The 20,573-nt window shown below is 40.2% G+C and overlaps 1 protein-coding gene across 1 annotated transcript in view; it reads right to left on the bottom strand.

Annotated features, from left to right (window-relative positions):
* PIK3C2G (phosphatidylinositol-4-phosphate 3-kinase catalytic subunit type 2 gamma) overlaps positions 1-20,573 on the bottom strand; it is a 242,221-nt gene that overhangs the window by 178,801 nt on the left and 42,847 nt on the right. Inside the window, exons 2-5 of the mRNA XM_058805171.1 lie at positions 19,641-19,758; positions 6,182-6,918; positions 1,561-1,643; positions 1,132-1,244 (exon numbers count right to left, since the gene is read on the bottom strand). Of these exons, the coding sequence (XP_058661154.1) occupies positions 1,132-1,244; positions 1,561-1,643; positions 6,182-6,826 (841 nt within the window). The 5' untranslated portion in view covers positions 6,827-6,918; positions 19,641-19,758. The remainder of the gene's footprint in view (positions 1-1,131; positions 1,245-1,560; positions 1,644-6,181; positions 6,919-19,640; positions 19,759-20,573) is intronic.

The raw sequence follows: 20,573 nt of genomic DNA on the forward strand, positions 1-20,573 counted from the left end.
ACTTATTTGAAAATTTATGACATTTTTCAGTCTTTTGGTTGTAGTGACATTTTGTCCTTAAAGTTTCTCTACTTATTTAATAGAAGAAAAACAAAAGCTGTTCTTATTTTTTTTAAGAGTATTTGCTTGTGACACACACAAAACAAGAACCACTTTGTATTTATCTTTTTAGCCCAGTAAATAAACTCATCTGCTCAAAAATCAATATAAAGTTTTTCCTAGAATTAGAATGTTCAGACATTAAAAAAATCTGAATAGCTGGGAGGAAAGCAGTCATGTGGAATGTGCCTTCATGCACCTCATGGTAGAACTGGGTTGGGTTCAGGCTGATGAACTGTGGAAAAGCAAAATGAGACATGTGACTGAGTATGTTTTGAAGCTGACCACCTCATTTGAATATATAATACACTCCTCTTAATTTCATTGCAATGTCAAACTGGGGTTTTTGGTTGGGTTGCTTTGGTTTTTTTTTCCTTTTAAGAGAAGCAGCCTTGGCTGACCTTGAATAAAATCAATTCATTAAAGTCTAATAAGAAAATCAGGATTCCATTTTCCAGCTACTTTCCAGGGGGGAAAAGCATGCATTTGTGCTAACAACTTGACACTGTGATCAGTGAACATCTACAAAAGAAAAATCAATCTGCACAGATGGCCTAAATACTTGTAAATTTGTGTGTGCTTGGATTTCAACACAATTCATTTTTCTGCAGAAGATTAAGAAAATAAAAAATGTTCTATGCCATTAAGTCAGGCTATTAAGTGTAATGGTAAAATATAATTAAAGTAGGTTTTGTCACTTGCTAAGTCTCACTTTTCATCATGACAGTATGCAGCAATTCTGTTCTCAATCAGTTCCTCCAGCTCTTATTTTCCTGCTCAGAGTTGCACAGGCACTAATATTGTCCAAAACAATGACAGAAAAAGGATAGGAAGCTTTACACTCTATAAGCCATCAACAGTGAAGAGTTAAATATACTTACCACAAATAAAGCAGACAGAAGATGAAATATATTTTGAATTAATGTTCCTTTGTGGTTTTTAATGTTTAAACCAAAACAAGAAGTGTTTCCTTATTTAAGCAGATACTGGAATTGCAGCATTGTTCAGGACTGCAGGGTGTGGCTGGCTGACCTGAGGTGGATGCCAGGTGCCCACCAAGCTGCTCCACCACTCCCTTCCTCTTCAGCACAGGGACAGGGGGAGAAAAAATGGGAAAAAACTCTCCTGGGTCAAGATAAAGGCAGCTTCACAAAAGCAAAGGCAAAGGACACACATGAAATTAAGGGAAGACAAAATATTCTCAACTTCCAGTCAGCAGGCAATTTCCAGCCTCTTTTCAGGAAGAAAGGCTTCAGAAAAAATGCCATAATAATTGAGCAGTGCTCAGCAGTAGCCAAGACACTGGTGTGCTATCACACCTTTCTAGCTGCTAATACACAGCCCAGCCCTGTGAGGGGATAATTACCTCCATCCCAGTCACCCCAAAACACAGGGATATCCAATCCCATTAATGTATGTGAAATGTGATAGTTGGCTGAAAAAAGCCTTTTCATTACTTACTTCTCCACTGCATTGCAGAAACCAACTGTGTTTTCATTACTTCCTTGATCTGCTTCAATCAGCTGGATAGACCAAGGTGCAGCCTAAAAATACCAACAAGACCCCAGAAGAAACAAAGCTGAGTTACTTAGGTATGAGAAGAACAAAGACCATAAGGCTAATCTTGAATTTGGTTCCATGAGAGCCTATCACCCCTCCCCTGACTTGATGGAGTTCCAAATAAACACAAATGACTCCATTTTGACTGCACTCTAAATGCTTTCAGAAGTCAAAAAGCAGCAGCTGCCCTGGATAAAAACTGTTTTTCCCCTCCATGCAGAACATGAGGAATTTCAGACCAAGCTTTCAGGATTCACCTGGTATCAAGGCACAGATAACTCCAAAAGCAGATATTTCGTTTACAAAAGGGAGGAGGACAAACTGGAGTTTGTGCTTGAGCGTGTTTTAATCCTTATTTTCTCTCTTTCTGCCCTGTCAGGAAGCTCAGCATACCCTCAAACTCCATAAAGCTGTCAGGTAAGTCCCTAAGACAGATAAGAGGGAACCAGTGGGCTCTACTGAGCATGAAAAATCCCCCCATACTTTGTGTGAACTTGAAGAGCAGAGGTCTGAGCCTCTGCTTTGGGTGAAGCAGACCTTTGTCTGTTTCCCTGAAGTACTCTTCAGCCAGAATATAATCTCCAGGAAAGAACTTAATGCTATTACATCTGCAAGCCTTTCTGGTCCTGTAGGTACAGACATGACAAGACTTAACTGTGTAAGAGCTTTTAAACCCCTTCAGAAAGAGAAGAGGAAACCGGGACAAAAGGGTTATTTCATAATTTAAAAAGTGATTTATATAAAAGTGTGCAAATTTATTAAAAAATAACTAATAAACAGAACTTAAGGTTCTTTTTGGCTGGATAAGGAAGACCAATATGCATTAGAAGATACAAGGTGGGAAATTTTAGTTATAATTTAAAAGATGGGATGGTTATAAAAGATGAGAGATCTGCTGGGAGCTGGCTGGTGGGAAATCACAACAGCAGAACTGAAAGCTCAAAAGTCAGAAACCTCATGAGGATACAGTGAGACCCCAAACTGATGGCATGTAGTATTTTCATTGTCCACAGTACCACACAAAGCATTAGGAGAGTGCACATGAAATTTAAAGATACTAAAGGGACATCATCAGTAGAGGGGAAAATTGAAATTGTCTGTAGGGAAAAAAAATGGATAATCCTGAGGGTGTAAATAAGAGAGTAAAATTAAATTTAGCAATCTGAATCAGTGGTTCAATCCCTGGTTCCCAGAACTGCTGAGAAAAGTCCTTCAAAATCCAACACCTCCACTGGTTCATTGTTTCCATTTTCATAAGGCACATACTTTTCAATTCACCTCATCAGACAGTAATAAGAACTTCTGGAGGATGTTCACTATTTAGAAATTATGAGTGATTTGGTGACAGCTAAGAAAAACAAGCTAAGAAAATTAGCCCACAGGTTAGAAAAGGTGAGGCTGGCACATGACATTAAATGGAACTGAAGGTATTAAAAGATCAAAACCACAACAGCAAACTAAGGAAGGACAGAGAGGAATTGAGCAAGAAGGGGGACAAGACTTGGAATACATTATTTGCCACAAGGACATGGGCATGAATCCTCAAATCCTCATTTGAAGGATTTGAGGCCTGAAGAAGAGTATGATTAAATAATTACTCAAGGATAGAAAAGAGGAACCCAAAGCTGCAATCTGGATTCTCCCCTGCAGACACAGGAGTGGCACAGGAGCCCTCTGCCTTTTTGCACCTTTGCTGGCAGCATCTCTGAGTGATTCCTAATGGCAAACAAGAATCCTGTGAGGCAGTAAGAGTCTACATGACTGGAAAATACCATTTTCTAATGGTATTATTTCTAAAATACTAAGTCACTCAAAGTCATGATGGCAGAGATATATAAAGGAGATAAATAGCTCCAGCTCCAGGGATGAGATATTTATTTTGGTCATGTCTTCTTTCTGCATGTCCAGAAACTTCACTTTCTTCTTCTTGCATATGAAGTTAAAATGTTAATTAATAGAATGTTAATTACATGATCACATTATATCACATTATTTTTCAACAGGACTTGAGTCTCCATGCACTGCAAATACGTCAAAGAGAGCGGGAAATGAGATGGAACTCCATATCAGGAGAAGTAATGACAACAGGGATGAAGCAACTGAATGCATTCCTTGATTACTGAAATTTTTTTTCATCCCTCGACTTCTTACATTATGCTAATCAAGTCACCTGAATCATCCTTCCAAATATGAACAATAATAGTGTATTTCTCATTTCTGGAGCACTCAAAAAAAATCACGATGTTTGGTCTGATGATGGGACTTGGTTGAAGATGAGTCTTGTTAGTTACTCTGAAAACATTAGAATCTAAAATTAGATCCTAAATATCGTAGACAGAGTAGCTAAGTATATCAGATAGCTTTCAGGTTTTATTTCAGTTTTCTTTCTAATATGGAAAAAAATAACATCTATTTTCATTGGGATGTTATAAAGATAATTTCTTTTATTATTTTTGAACATCTGACCTGTAATGAAAAGGCCAGAAAAAAATTAAGGTTTCCGTTATTACTTTGCATATATTTTGATTAGCAGACATTAAATAAAGCCTTGAGCCATACAACTGCATCCTAGAGCTATGGATCAGAATACCAGTATGATTTCAGCAGGGTGCATATTTCATCTTGCCTACCTATGACCCATCTCAGTTCTCATTTCCATGTCTCAGCATCCTCTGTATTTCACTCTGAAGTGTTGGCTCTCCCCTCCTACTACTTGGTTGCATTGTTTACTTGCTCTGGACCTCACAAATCCAACCTGTTCTCAGTCTTTTGCTGTTGTGTCCCACTTTTCCAACCCTTCTGATTGTGTTACTCAGCATCAGGTCTGTCACCCCACAGCACATTTCTTTTCCAGAACTCCCAGCCCAGCAGCAGTAACTGCTGTACAGCCCTTTTTTGCTCCTCCCTCTCTCTAAGAGTCCCTTTCACTCTTATTTTTCTTAATCATCTCAAGGTTCAGCTGCCAGCCCCTTGCCTTGGCTGTTTCTATCCTGACATGGCTTTTTCTCCCTGAAGGAATTCCTGTGACCACAGTGAATTTTATGCTACAAATCAATTCACTCCTCTCTCCCATTTCTTCCTCTTGGAGCTAAACAGCTCAAATACTTTCCTGACTTAATCAAATCCTCCCACACATTCGATTGTAGCTGCCCTTGACTCACTCAGCTCTTCTCTTCCCTCCCCTATAATTCTCTCCTCCTCCGTCACAGAAGCATTTGTGCCTGTTCTTAAATGTGTGTGTGCTTCCTCTAGCACCTCTTCTTCCCATCCCATCCCATCATTTAATCTCCTCCTGCTCATTTGTATCCCACTATTTTCTGCTTTTCTCCTGAGAAGGCTTGTTCTTTTCATCACCATGTCAGCATACTTTTCTTATCATGAGTAAAAAAACACAACAGCCTTTTGTCTCTCCACCTATTCTTCCCCTCCTCTTTTGTATTCATCACTGAAATTCTAAAATGCAGTGCACAGGATTAGTCTTAAGAGTTCTTGTCCTCAGATATATTTCCCCCTGCTGCCTTCCCATCTGTCTGGGCCTGCATATGTTTACTTTTATAGTTCTTCTTATTCAGAGACATAGAAACAAGTCAATCAAGTGTCTCTTCCCCTCTTCTGTATGATACTGTCATCACTGGGACTTGAAGGCAGAAGGTGAACCTAAACTGTCTTTTAATATTCATGGTGCAGAGGTATCCTGTAGGCTATTTCAGGATTCCTATAATGATTCACACTGCTAACAAGCACTGGAGGAAAGGAAAGGTTTATCATTTTCTTTTCCCTTCTCCATATCAGGATTTTGAAAGACAGAAAATGAGGACACATATAACATCACAGAGAGTCATGGGAGTCCCATAAGACAGGGTTATTAAAAATGGCAAAATCACAAACAGAGCTGTGAACACCTGATGAAGGAGGAAAAGAGCTAAAGGGTTTGCTTCAGACAGACAGCTAAAAGAGAGAGTGTGTGTCATAGGATCCAGCTCCCACAGTCAGAGTAGATGTGTCTATTTTTAGAAAATAATTGCATATGCACACAGAAGTGCACGCAGGACATGGTGAAGGTAGGATGGGGTATATGTTTCATCCCTCAGGATCAGGGTATGCCAGCCAGACTAGACACAGAGACAGTAATCGGTCTCAACAAAAACAAAAAACAAACAAATCAAGTTCAACATAATGTACTGTTATTTTCAGTCTCAGGTTTCATATCAGACCATAAAGATTTGTCATGTTATCTTTCAAACACTTACTCTACATTTCTGTACTTATCCTTCTCTGGTAGTTTTATGGTTCAGTGAGCCATAAAATGAGTCTACTGGAGCTTCTAGACCACAATCTAGATTCTCTTCTTGTATAAAATCCTTTTGCTTCCCCTGAGGCATAAGTGTTTTATTTTTCATAAGGTCTTTCAATTAAGTGCTTCTAATCTATGTTGCAACAATGTGAGTGAATACACAAAGCACAAGGACACAAACAAGAACAAAAATCCTTAAGCACTTTTACTATAAGAACATTTCAATACCTCTCTGTTGTGTCCAGGGCCCGGGGGGTGGGTAGGTCCTGTGCTGCATCTTCTGGAAATGTTGGTTACAGGAGCTTCCCCATTTCCACTTTCTTCTCTTGCTTTTTGTCCAAATCGACAATTGTCTAAGAAAACAGGACTTGGAGCATCCAGATTGTCAAAGCCTATCTGAAACTGCAGATTTGTGTTGCCCCTTTCCACATTAGAAACTGAATTTACACTATTCCTTCCATGGAGTTCTCTCTCGTGACTGTAGGGGTGGGAATCCACCACAGAGAAGTTTCTGCAGTCAGGCAGTAAGGAAGGTCTGAAGCCAACCATTGGTGCCACTGTGCCTTGCTGCCAGTGAGGGATTGCAGTTCCAGGGTAAAGCTCTCCATGAGCAACCAGAGGATGACTGTAAAGATGCTGGTCAGGCACATTCTGACTGAAAAGGTCTGCTGGGAAAAATATATCTTCATGATGATGTGGATGGGATGAACCATAAAAAAAGAATTCGTGGCTGACTTCATCAGCTATTCGATCAAATCCCAGAGGGATGTCTCCATCAGAGCCAGAATGGCACTCTGGGTGAGATGCTTGGGGCCCAGGCTGTCCTGCACAGAATCCACTGTGTGAGAAGGGCACCCTCCCAAAGTGTGCCATGGCTGATGGGTGCCTTCAGCCCTTCTCCTCCTCCTCAGGAAAGTCTCATTATAGGTCTAGAGAGCAACGCTCACAACTGGAGATGTGTAACACTGAAACAAAGCACAGAATGGAGGTTAAAACCCAAAATAGCTCACATAATGAGAGCACTTCACTGCTTTGGTCTTTTTTTGTTTTAGAGCTTTCTCTAGAGAGTGGAAATATTTTCTTCATGTGGAGCTTGATCAGCTGTTGTCTGATCCTTATTTCCAGGCATATGATTATTTTTATAGTCATGATAATAACAACAAATTACTAATTTTATTATTATCATCCCTGACTCATAAATAATAGCAACAGGATGCCTGAAACAGCTGATCAAAATATTAAATACTAATTCTGATTAATATTCCAAAACATCTCAATTTTTTTTCCCTATCATTTCTACCCTTGCATAGCACACAATGCAGGAAGGAAGAGTTTGTATTAATTGTTGTCAGTTCCATTCACATTTTCCTTTTTTGTGCCTCCAGTTCCTTCATATTCTGCCACTTCTTATCTTACTGTAATCAGGTGAAGAAAGTTAAGTCAAAGAATATAGAGGACATGGACCTCCAATTAATATTCCCCAAAAGATACATAAAGGAAAAAAATTACATATATAAATAAATTTCAGCCTTTTTTTGTTTCTTGTTTTACAGAAGAAATTTATCCTCAAAGCCCGAGGCTGGCCTTTTTTAGCAAATTAACAGGCAAGGGCATGACTTTCTGCAGCTCCATCATTAATGCTGTTACTAGAAAACTTCCTGATCTGATTTTGGCAAGGGACAAGTACTCCTATGGTTCAGATGGGCAGCATGCACTGAGAACTGCTGTCAGCAGGTATAAGGATGAATTTTTTAGGAAGGGAGTTTAGTTTTACAGCCAAAGTCTATTCTAGGCCATTTGCCCTAAAGGCCTTGGCCTGTTTCATTTGCTGATACAGATGTAGCCGAAAACCCACAAATGACACAGAACAGCAATACCACACACTGCACACAGTTGGGTATTTATCACCTGAAAGGAATAGAGACATCTGACTTCATAATTCAAAAAAAAAAAAAAAAGGTATTCCTGAGCAAAAAAAAAAAAGCTATTGAGCTAAAACGTGTGTTCAGAAATTGTTAAAGCTTAGCTCCACAAATATATTTTCCATTAAGTCCTCAAGATACTGTATTTGTTTAGATAACAGCACCTTGCAATGAAAATCTGTGTGACAATGGAAGGTATTCATCCCCATTTTATTTATTTTTGTTTCATTTCAAGTCAACCTCTAGGTGACATAAGCTTCTGTAACCCACAGTGTGGAATGAGAAATGAAATGAAAACTTAAACAGGCTGAAATAAAACCTGCAACCCAGAGGCTGAACTACTGTTTCAAACACTCCACTTAGTAATTCCATGTGTTGCATGCTTGGGTTTGCTTTAACCAAGTTGGAAAAAACCCACATTTATGAAATCATTCTAGGCCAGATAACCAAAATTATACATACCACTTTGAATGGTGATAAAATGCAATTACAGTTCTGTAGCTTTCTCTCAGAATGAATGCTAAGTTCACTAGGGTTTTGGAGAAAAATGACACCATTAAAAAAAAAAGGCATAACAACAAAAGTTTCTTGTACAAAATTGTCCTAATTTACAACTTTCTCTGTTTTTCATTTCTGCAGCAGGTAAATAAAAGAAAGAACCAAGAAAGAAAATTATACCGCCATTAAATCAAGAAGTATGAGGTCTTCCACTCCTTTTTTAACCCATCTTGAAAATTGGAACATTTCAGGAAGAAATAGAAGATAAAATAATGAAATCTCCCTCCAATCCCATCTTCCTTAAAAAAGCTTGGCTGTCTGGAAGACTACAAGACATAGAAAATACCTTTTACTCTTTTCAACTGTTCCTAAAATATTTTCCTTGCATTTCAAACAAATTCTGTTTGTGATGGCACATAAATACCTAACATCAAACCTTGAACAGGCTGTGACCTCTGCTCAGAAGCATCTTGTGTCTTGAATAAGGGCTTGTATTTCAAACTGACCCTGAGAGAGGAGGGTCAGCATGCCATGGTGCAAATCTCCATGGTGTAAGTCCTGCTAGTGCTGGCTCTGCATTTGGGCCAACTCCTCACCCTTTTCAAAGCAGCACACAGAGGTCAGGGGAGGATCTGGCTCCTCGCCAGCCACTATTTCACCTTCTGAGTCTTGTCAAGTGCATTGATAAAACAATTTGCAAAAATCACTAAGGAGGAAAAATTTATATGAATTTTTTATAAAACGCCCAAGTTTTTGTTGGGTTTTTTTTTGGCCTTGTGGTTTCTCAATCCAAATTTAATTTTGGAGGGTTTGGCTTTTTCCACCCACAGCTATGAAGCCCTCCTTGTCCACTTGAATGACAGCTGTATGTTCACACAACGGTGTGGTTATGGGAGCAGGGGTTTTAAAGGGAGAATCACAAGAAATACTGTAAAATATCCACTACAAATCAAGAGACTTGAGAGTCTCACAGCATTGCAAGCACCATGCAAGCACACAAAACCACTTTCCACACGTGTCCATGCTCATGAATCCCCCTAAAAAAGCCTGGCACTCTGCGGGCTCAATTTTCGCTTTTAGCGATCCCAGGAGGAGATGACTGGGGCACTTGCTAAGCAGTAAGAATATCTGTTGCAACTCCTTACCTGAAACACAATTTTTTAGAAGGATCTAAAGCCTCCTGTGCCCTCCTGCTCACAGACATTTTCAGGTGACCTATGTGCTTTCAGTATTAAGGGGGTGTAACTTTTCCGTCAGGAGCTTTCCTTCCTGCTTAACCGGTTTATGGCGGTGATGATTCTCTTCCCAAGGCATCCCTCAGGGATAATTCAAGCTGCAGGAGCAATAAAAAGCTAACACCTTATCTATTCTCCTTCTCAATTTGGAAACCCAACCATACTTTTTATTTTTTTAATATATATATGGTGGTAGATTATCTTGTACTTTCAGTGTGAGTTTCCAACATGCTTAAAATAACAACTCCATTAAAGGGGAAGAATTGCCGCTTAGGAAGATTTCTGCACAAGAATAGGAGGAAAAATTTTTCTCTGCTCCATCTACCTGCTCCAAAAGGAGCCTCCAGCTCCTGTCACAGGGGAGGGGGACAGTACAAACCTCTGATGGCAGAGTGGCCCGCTGGCTTTGGCTCCTCAGTGTGCAGAGCTGGGAGAACACAACAGTAGAAGAAATATCCCTCTCTTATTCTGGGATATTTCCCAGGGACCACTGAGGACCTGGCTCCCTGCAAAGGGCCTGAAGAGCCGCATTAAACACAGCACTGGCCACATCCATCTTTCACAACCTCAAAGGGCCCAGTGCCCTCCATAAAAGGGAGAAGCAGACGCTGCTCCAGACACAACACAGAGAGAGTTCCCTCAGGGACCACTCGCCTTCACACTTCATACCATTCCTTAAAAAGTTAGAATTTGCTCCACTGAAGTGGCTTTTCAGAATTCAAGCAAAATCCCAAGGTTGCAACAGGCAAGGAGATATCCTCAGAAAGAGGGAGGGAGGAAGGGTCAACAAAACAGTAATTCAGTTATAAAAAGCCATGCAATAAAACTGAACAGGTTAGGATAAAGCATATAAAGTTAATAATTAATAGTTGATATCTCATATCTGATAAACTGAAGTTATAATTTGATAAAATTAGCACTACAGGAAAAAAGCCCTAGCCTTTAAAGCACAAAAGCTGTCAGTGATGTCAGTGTGTTTTAAAAGCAGTTAGACAAGGACAAAACTTAGTTGGTGAAAGGTGATGCATTTTTTTGTCATATATTCTCCATATATTCTCTCAAAATGTCAACTTGCTCTATAAGCTATTTGTGCCATTTGTGCTGTACCATCCTCATTTCCAGTGATTACTGTGAAGTGATCCTGAGAGAGAGGAACACACCAGGTTTTAGGAGCTGCCATTTCAGAGTTTGTGCCAGTGTGGTGTTGCTTCACCTCACAGGGATTGGACACAGCTGAAGGAGGAGGAGGAGGATTGGAAAACAGGAAATACTCATGGGAAGAGCTCATGTTCCAAGCACACACAGAAGGCTGTACACACATAATAAAAACTGAGCTGGGACCTCTCTCCCCGTGGTCATTTCCACGAGAAGCCTATTAAGGTTTTTCTGGAGAAACTGAACATTTTCAGAATTTTCCCAGGCTTTTAGGTGGCTATTTCTCTGTTTCATGCTTCCCATTAAAGCAGCAGACAAGGAAGTGCTGAGTCACTTTCTAGCCTCACTCCTGGAGCTGCCAAGAATCGCCTCCTCCTCTTTTGCTGGCATGTGGGACAAAATTTCCAGAGACACAGAAACCCAGACAGTCCCTGGGATGTTCCCTTCCCCTCTGTTAGACACTCTCATTGCTCCACCAGCTGGCAGGAGCCACAGCTCGCTCAGGTTAATATTAAATTAAATAATTTGATTTAGCTGTGCACGAGTGTACTCTTTGGAGGCAGGGCTGATACAAAAAGAGCTGGCAAAGCAATCATTCCACACCCCCAGGATGAAGCACAAGATCTTCAGCAGGTTTTACTCACAGGGTTGCTTCACAGGCAGTGTGGAGTTTCTGAAACAGCGCTCTTGCCTTTGGAGCCTGCAGGCTTCCAGTAATAACAGGCTTGCAAAGGGAAAGCAGCAAAGTGTTTTAGCAATCCGTGGGGATGGAAAACTGGCTGAACAGAGAGCCAGTGAGAAACTGCTCCGTTTCATAAGAAACCCATCCTCTGTGCTCCTATTCTCTAGTGCCACCTACTGCCACTTCCCAAAACTGTGAGGCAGGAACAGAGATCGCTGCGTCTGAGCTTTGTAATTTTGTCCATCACCATCCCTGACAAGTATGGTCCCTCTCAGAAAGCTGTTCTTGTAGGAAAGATTGATGATTCTCCAGGTCCTGCTTCTCCTGGGGCAGCGCTCCAAAGTACTGCTGCACCAAAGGGATGACAAAGTGTCAGCAAAACTACAGAGATACATCAGGGCTTTTCCATGTGCTGGCAAAAAATAAGTAAATGCCAGGATGTTGTGTTTAAGTAGCAGATGAACAAGAACACTGGTTAAAGATTAAAAAGAGGTTGTTTTGTTATTACAGGCTCTTTTTTCTTTCTCACAAGTTTCATCAAGCAGGGGTTGTGCCCTCCTACCTGTTTAGTAAAACCCAGCAGAGCAGATGCTGCTGGGCAAAGAAAATAAAAGTTGCAACAGACACAGGTTGAGTCATTACAATGATTCATCAGTGAAGGAGACATTTGTTGGAAAGGGCAAGGAGGACTTTTCAGTTCTGAAAACACTCCTCACCCTCTGTTTACTCACACAGAACACGAAAGGGAAAGGACAGAGAGGAAGGAGCGGGTGGGGAGGGAGCAAAGTTCCAATTTTCTAAGAAGAAAAAATTGAAAAAAAAAAGTTTAACATAAAAAGCATTTTCACAGGCTCTGCTGCCACCTCCATCTAATACACAAAGTTACTAAGTTACCAACACCCTCCTGAGGTTTGAAATAGGCTGTTGTGAAAGAACAACCTCCACAGCCTGCACACCCTGACTGCACAGCTAGCTAGGACTAAATGTAGCCCACAGAATCTAATCTCTCCTTTTATTTGAACATCTTTTGTACTTTGATCCTATGAAAGGAACAGCGCCCTTCAACAGCCTTGTTCCTGGCAGAAACAATTACTCTGGCTGAAAAAAAAATAATTAAATAATCAAATAAATCCCTGAAAAAAATTAGGTGCTGGAATGGAGGACAGTCTTAATGTATAATAAAGTATGCAGCTGAAATAAGGCAAGCAGGCAATTTATTATATGTATACACACAGATACACACACGTGAAGGTTTATATTTGTGTATCTAAACACATGCATTTGCATACAAGTATAAATATGTGTACACTTACATACATAGATCTCTCTATAAAAGCCTAAAATAGGTATATACATAGAAAAACCATTAAATGCTAAGGGACCCAAGAAGAGAGCTTAAATTGTTCAGAGAAGAAATCAACCCACAAGTTCCAGCTCAAAGTCAAAAACCCTGAAGCTGACAAGTGCTTAAAGCCAAAGCTCTTGCTCATAAGGCTTCATAAATATCACTTTTTTTTCCTTCCATTTCTCTTACCTTCTCTGTTTTTGCCACCCTTTTCCTGTGCTATTCTTCTCCTCTTCCCACTCCAGTGTGCCTGCTCAGTGGCTTTCTGGGAAATTGGCTTTGCCATTCCAGGGTGCTCAATAGGGTTTGTTGACCTTCTAGAAACCATTCACACCACAGACTGCACAAAGATAAAAACACTCCTGTGTTTTCCACTGGCACACTGGTGAGATATGTTGTGTTTAAGCAGAAGATAAATAAGAATATTGGCTTGAAAAAAATAAAATGCTTGGGCCTTCTGCAAGGCTGCCAGAGCAGAAGGAGGGCAAAGAGCCCCCCAAAGGACAGAGCTCAACCACCCACTCTGGCAGACCAGAGCTCTACTGCCTTCACAAAAAAAAATAATAATTCTTTAAACATAAGAGCATCTCTATTTGCAATACTGCCCATACTGCAGTATTACAGCAGCTTAAATAATACAATTCTCCCTGAATTCTCCCTGAACTTCTTGCACATGGTCAGCTTCTCATATCTTTCTTCTGACTTTAATTTTACTGTCGTAATTGCTCATAAGACAATTGAAACTGCTGCTTAAAAAAACCAAAGTAACACACAAAAAACCAAACATATGGCTTTAATAAAAAAAAGTTTGTGGGTGTATACATAATTTTTAAACCAACTGAACAGCATTCCTTATATGCAATTCAGGATAGAAAGCATCTGCTTAGATAGCTAATTTGGCTGCATACTTAGGTTGCCTGTGCATGTCAGCAAAGCATTCATTACTGTTTTCATTACAACTTTACCTGCAGCGTGAAAGCCAACAATAATTTACTTAACTTTTAATGTAAATAATGCAAAGGAACGGCTTACCTGCAATAAAACATATTTCTGCAAACTCCTGTGTGGAAATCAGGCTCACAGCAGCCCTCCACCACAATTGGACTGGCTGGCAAAGAGGCACTTGCAGAGGTGAGAATACAGCTTCATCTGTCACCCCAAAGAACCTTCACCACGTATGGGACACACACAGACATTATTCTAAAGCAGCAAATGCTCTCTGCTGTGTCAGGCTGCTGGTGGTCCAACTATTGATGGTTTTGTGTATATGAGCCAGGAGAGCAGCAAGAATTAAATTAATTCATTGAGCATCTAGAATTGAACAGGTGAGGTGCATTCCCTGGAGCTGGACACTTGCACCACAACACTCCTGCAGTGATGAACATCCACCTTCCTCCATATCAAAGGTGTCGGGATCCAGGACATTCCTCTGGCTGCCCTGCATGACTCCAGACCCTGCCAGGGGGCTCAGAGGCCCTGGCACAGAGTCAAAACCACCTGTGCCTTTAATTTTAGCCCATGGAAACAATTACCAACTTTGTGTGAGGAGTTACAAGCCACAAGAGTTTGAATAGAATGATAGTGAATTTGTCACAGGGTGAAAAAGTAGAATTTTGCGGGTTTAGAATGGGGGTTCAGGAGGCAAGATGGAGGAATTTTCTTCTTGTCCTCCATCTTCTGCTGTGATGGTGGCACTTTTGGATTGGTTTAGGATAGAGACAGACTGTCTAACATAGGTGATAGGTACTGGGAAATTGTTGTAAATAAAGTACAGGTAGTTCTTAGTATAAAAAGCAAACACCACCCCAAGGGCAGGGACTGTGCCACAAACCAACCTGCTGGACAGATCTCAGCAGGTCAGAGAAAGAATGGAATACGTAAGAGAAAATAAAAAACCTCGAAAAGCAGAACCGACAAATCTCAACTTCTTCGGTTGTGGGGCTGGGAAAAAAGAATTTCTAGTACCTCAAGGTCATCTCAACCACAGAAACCCAAGACAAAGGCACTCATCACACTGCAGCAGCCACCACCTGGATTTGTGCTCTGTCCTGCACTGCTCTGGGCAGACATGAGCACTGACTGCAGGGAATGCTCCCAGAGCTTCCTGGCTCTTTCCCTTGCCCCAGTAACTCTGGTGAAGATTGTGTCTCCTCCTCTCCATGTTTGTTGAGTCAGTGCAGGTGATTTTTGAAAGCATGCATGATACAATAAAAACAGTTTGAAGCCTTCTGAAAATGGAGAGTTGTTTTGTATTATGACCATCTTGGCCATGACACATCTCCACGCATTCCCCAGCCCTTGGAAAACCCTCATTCAAAGAGCTCAATAGTCTTTCCACAGTCAGTAATTCCTGAAAGAGCCAGGAAGCTCTGGGAGCATTCCCTGCACTCAGTGCTCATATCCTGTCACCCCTGCCCCACCAGTCTGTGCACAGCTCATTTCACCCTCCTTTGTGGCTCATGCAAAGCAAGAAACCTTAGTCTAGAAGAAGCTTTAGGCCAGGGGTGCTGACCCTGTTATGAACAGCTACATCACAAGCAGCTCAACCATCTCCTCCTTTCCCCAGCAGGTGCTGACCTTGCCAGACCCACCTGATCCCAAGCAGGGGAACATTTCACTGCTCCTTCCAGTTCTGGCAGTGTGGGAGCTGTCCTGATGTCCCAGACACCTGACTGCAGACAAACCTGCTCCATTCAGGTCAAACATGACCCTGGGCTGTGCCCGAAAGCAAAGGAATACACAACTCTCTGCCATTTCAGGTCTCATTAAGGGCTGCTTGGGTGGTTTTGAGGAGGAGGGGACAGAAATTTCAGGATACATAACAAACCATCTGACCCTGTAGGTTGGGAGCTGAAGAAAAAGAAAAAGCAAAAACCCAAAACAACAAAAGAAACATGAGAAGACTTAAATGCACTTGACATTCAGGTGCTGAGGTGTCATCTCAGGCTGTGCTCAGGCCTCCAGGACTTGGTCTAAAATAAGATATCTGTTGTTCCACAGCAACATGCCCTTCCTTGGGGGTGTAGTGTCACAGCAGGTTATGGTCACTGAAACTTGAGACTCTAAGCATGATTTATCTTGATCTTAAACCAAACGTCACCCAAAAGGCTCCTTGAACACCTGCACTTCCTTGTGAGGGCCTCAATTAACTGCGCCATGTCTGCATTACAGCACTGAGTCCTGGAGAAATCCAGACCCCCCAGATGAGGCTGGAGCCCACCCATAATAGACAGGACACTCATAAATTCATTTTTAGTGTCTTCTGCAGCCCAGGAACAGCTCCCCATCCTTCCCTTGGCTGATCTGCTTTCATATCCTTGATTCAAATGGAGTTATGCAAACTTCATGTTTGCTATCAGGCTATGAAGAAGCCTATTGTAACCAGGATATGCTTTTCTTAGATGCAAATGTACATGCAAAATAGAAAGAGCTTTGATACTGAGATCTTTTTCCCCCTGAGGTTCAAGTATTTTATCATTTTAATAATATTCCATTTTCCTGATGCACTCATTTTTAGAACATCTTTTGTATTAGCTCAGAGTATTATAATTCCTTCAGAATTCCTCTGGAGGGCACTATTACCATAACTATACAATTAGCTACAGCTGGATGTAATAGAGATAAACACTAAATAGCCTTGCTGGCAGGAGGCAGAGTGTCTTTTAACCCAGACAGCTTCTTTACTGCTTCCTGGCTTGTTGCTCTGCTTTAGGGAGTATGGGAAACCTTAGTTACAAACAAGAAGAGAATTTAGAAATTGTAATTGTTGGAAGCTTGTCTTGCCAAAAAGGTGCTGTGGATTTGTTTGTTTGTTTCTCCCCATCATTATCTCTGTTAGCAAGTACTAGAATTTGGTATAACCACTTAGTGATATTGTAAAAGTGATATTTCCCAAGACACAGGATGATTTGTGATATTTGGGGAGGGATGGAGGAGCTGATAACTTGTGGACTCTTCCTGCTTTCCTGCTCCTGTAGATCTGTGATCCAGCCTCTTTCTCTTCCCAGTGCAGAGCCAAGGTCATCCATTCCTCCAGGATTTAGAAAAGCCAGCACAACAAAGTGAGGGAAGGGTAATATTTTGGAGCCAAGAAAGACATTAGGACACACCAGAGTTTCTTAGAAGATGCCCTTTTTTTTTTTTTTTTTTGTCAGAACGGAGCAGGTGTGATTATGCCAAATTCTAGTACTTGCTAACAAAGATAATGATAGGGAGAAAAAACCAAGCAAACAAATCCACAGCACCTTTTTGCAAAACTAACTTCTACACTTCTATTTTCTAAATTCTCTTCTCCTTTGTAACTGAGCTTTCCCATACTCCCTAAAGCAGAGTAGCAACCCAGAAGTGAACCTCGCAGCTCACAGGAAAACTTTTTTGAAGCAGGAATAAATTCTTGAGAGCTTGGAAAGGTCAACTTGAAAATCTGTCTGATCCGGCTGCCCTCTTGTGAGCATGGAGTAGATTGCAAGATATTTCACCAGAGTGCCTGAGATTTCCTGAGCTAAAACCAGAGATGAGCAGCAATCCTACAAGAGTTCTGGCTTGGATGGGATTATTCCCTTCTGCACTTTCTGGGAAGCATCATAGTTATGGAGAGAAAGAAATCTTTACTTTGATTTTGCTGCTTCCTCGTGTTCCTTTTTCTTTTATCTTGCACAAATAGTTGGTTCATCTATTTCCCAATTAGAATAGAAATTGTTCGAGTGGGTAAAATGCTTGTGTGAGATTTATGAGGGTCATGGGATATTATATCATGTAGGGAAAAAAAATACTGATACATTATGGTTTTAATTAGGCCATCAAACAAAGCAAAGAAGGAAGGGTATATTTCAGTTATGGCAGGAATAATGTACAACAATCTGCTATTACTAAGGAAGAATCAGCAGAATGATAAAAAGCCAAAAACAACAACAAAAACCCACAAAAAAAAACAAAGAAAGAAAAGAACAAGAAGAAAACCCCCCAAAATCCCAGAATAAAATCTATTAGAATCAAAATAAATAGAGCGTTTGAGTTAAGTTGTTGTGAACTTAAGTTTGGATCTGCATTGGTGTTTTCAATAAGTAAAAAATCATCTTTGCTCACTTTCACTGATTCCTTCCACATTTCAGCCTGAATTCTCATTTATTAATTATCCCCTAATTCAAAGACAGTCCCCATACCTGTGTTTTGCTTCAGGATCTTTCCTCCTTCACAATACCTGCATTGCCACACTGAACACTCACAGTTTCTCCTCTTAATCACTCCCCTCCAACAGCAACTGAAGCATTTTGGTTTAGATTAAAAGATGTTTAAAAGACATAAAGACAAATTACACGAACTTTGCAAATAGGTGTAAGAGAAGGAAAAAAAAGAAAACCTAGGTCAGATTTTGGCTAGACCAACCTTGACATTGTCCTTTTAAAGCACTCCCCAGGCAGCTTTAACTTTTGCAAGCAGCCTCTCACCCCAGGGCCCAGTCAGCGTGGCAGGATGGCAGAGGTCAGCATTTCACATGAATGAACAATTTCTCTGATATCTAAGGCAAGCATTCAGTGCCCTCTCTCTCTTTTCACCTGTCCTTTAAAGTTTAAACTGAGACTGTCACTGTGCACAATGCAAGGAAAATCCCACTTTGCATTAACCATTTGAACCCTCAGGACAAGGGCGATACCCTGAGTTTGGAACCGAGACAGAGGCACAGGACTCCTCTCTCTGTCCCCCCTTTTATTCCCATCTGTCACTGTCATATTTTCTGAAAAATCCCTTCACCAGGATTCCTTCTCCTGGGAAGCTTCATCTTCTCCATGTTTTGCTGCTTTGGAATGTGATTTGGAGAACTGTTAACCCAGCACGTGAAATTGTTTTTAATTAATGGCCAATCACAGCCAGCTGTGCCAGATTTTCTGAATCGGTCATGAGTTTTTTTATCATCATTCCTTTTCTAGCCTTCTGATGGCTCTTTTTCTTTATTGTAGTTTTAGTATATTAATATAGCATGATATGATAACATAACATGATATGATAACATCACATTACGCAACATAACCATAACCATAATATAATATGATACTATAATATGATACAATATAGTAAAATAAAAATATAAAATAAAGTAAATTAGAAAAAGAAAATCAAAATAAAAGAAAATATAGTAAAAATAAAAACAAAATTAAATTAAAAATAAAACAAAAATATTTTTAAAATAAAAAATTAAAAATAAAATAAAAATAATAAAATAAATCTAAAAACAAATAAAAATTAAAATTAAAATAAATTAAAATTAATAAAGATATAAAAATAAATAATTTAATAAATAAAATAATAAAATAAATAAAATTTTAAAATAATATAAAAATATAAATATTTTTTTAAAAATACATAATAAAATAAAAATAAAAGAATAAAATATATAAAATAAAATAAAAATAAAAATGGAATAAAATACAATATACTAAAATATACTATAATGTAATATATCAGCCTTCTAAGAACTTGGAGTCAATTCTCATCTCTCACCTCATCCTGGGTTCCCTCACAACAACACCCCAACAATTAATAAATTAATCACCACACCCATCCATGTAATTTCCCTTGCAAACAAACCTCTCATTGCCTCTCTCACTCAACCACCAGAATCCTGCAGAGCATTCCAAGTGTGAGCACACGCTCACAGGTGCAGTACCCAAATTCACTTTTGGGATCGAACATTTCCTTCTGCCTCAAATGTGACCGGCACTTCTCATCAAGGCACCAAGTAATTCACATAAATCTTCACAAACTCAAAGGGGCTCACAGTGCTCACACATCTACAGGCTTTAACCAAAAATGTAACTCTTTGCTCCTAAAATCCAGGAAACAAGCATCTTACCTGTTATTAGCTGAATGATCCAAATGGGTGTGGAAGCAGAGTTATCTGCTCAAATTCTCTGCACAGCTCTTAGAATGTAACCTCTGGGACTTTGGTTTACGCTCAGTGTTGAGGTAAACTAGAAAGGAGAAAGCAGAGGGAATTCTGGATTAGGAAACCTGCACTGGCTTTGATGTGCTGTCACATAAACAGTCAACTTCTGCAGTCCCAAAATTCCAAGCTCAGATCCTATTTCTCTGGGTTAGGCTAGCTCTGTTTCAAAGTGGTGTGCAATTTTTCATGGCAAAAAACCCACCAAAAACATTCAGAAACAAATCTCTGGGCACCTATAACATACAAAATAATGATCCAACAAGTTTTTATGCACAGGTTAGACCGATTAAGAAGGCTGAGAAAATAGTGAAAGAGAAGTTGGGAATTCACGGACTACTTTACAGCATTTAGGACTGCCATAAGATAATTCTGTGGTCCCTGGGGCCACATGCTCCTGTCTGCCACTTCAAGTTGCCCACACAAGAAGTGCACACAGCAGACCATCGACTGAGTAGAAACTGTGGCTGTGAAACAAACCCATTGCTCCTGAGTTCCAGAATTCCCTGGAGCCTGGCCCGGAGGGGCTGCTGCTTCAGTGAATTCAATTTTTTCAGGGTATTAAAAACTGAGAAAGTACAACAGATGACAGGCACTGAGGGTGGAATTTTGCCTCCAGAGAAGTTTAATGGGGCTTTGTTCCACTGTCTTCAGACAGGCCACGATTCCACCCCTGCTTCAGGGAGCAGAGCAGAAAAATGCTGCCCAAAATTTAAAACACTTCTTTTGTAATTCTGAGTTTGGTAGTAACACTCAAATGATGATACTGACTTCTCCTGAAAACACTTCTGACATACGAAAAGTTTTTTGATCCTCTGTCTTATCCTCAGAGAAGAAAATGAG

This window comes from Ammospiza caudacuta, chromosome 5 (assembly GCF_027887145.1).
Source record: "Ammospiza caudacuta isolate bAmmCau1 chromosome 5, bAmmCau1.pri, whole genome shotgun sequence".
Classification (NCBI taxonomy): domain Eukaryota; kingdom Metazoa; phylum Chordata; class Aves; order Passeriformes; family Passerellidae; genus Ammospiza; species Ammospiza caudacuta.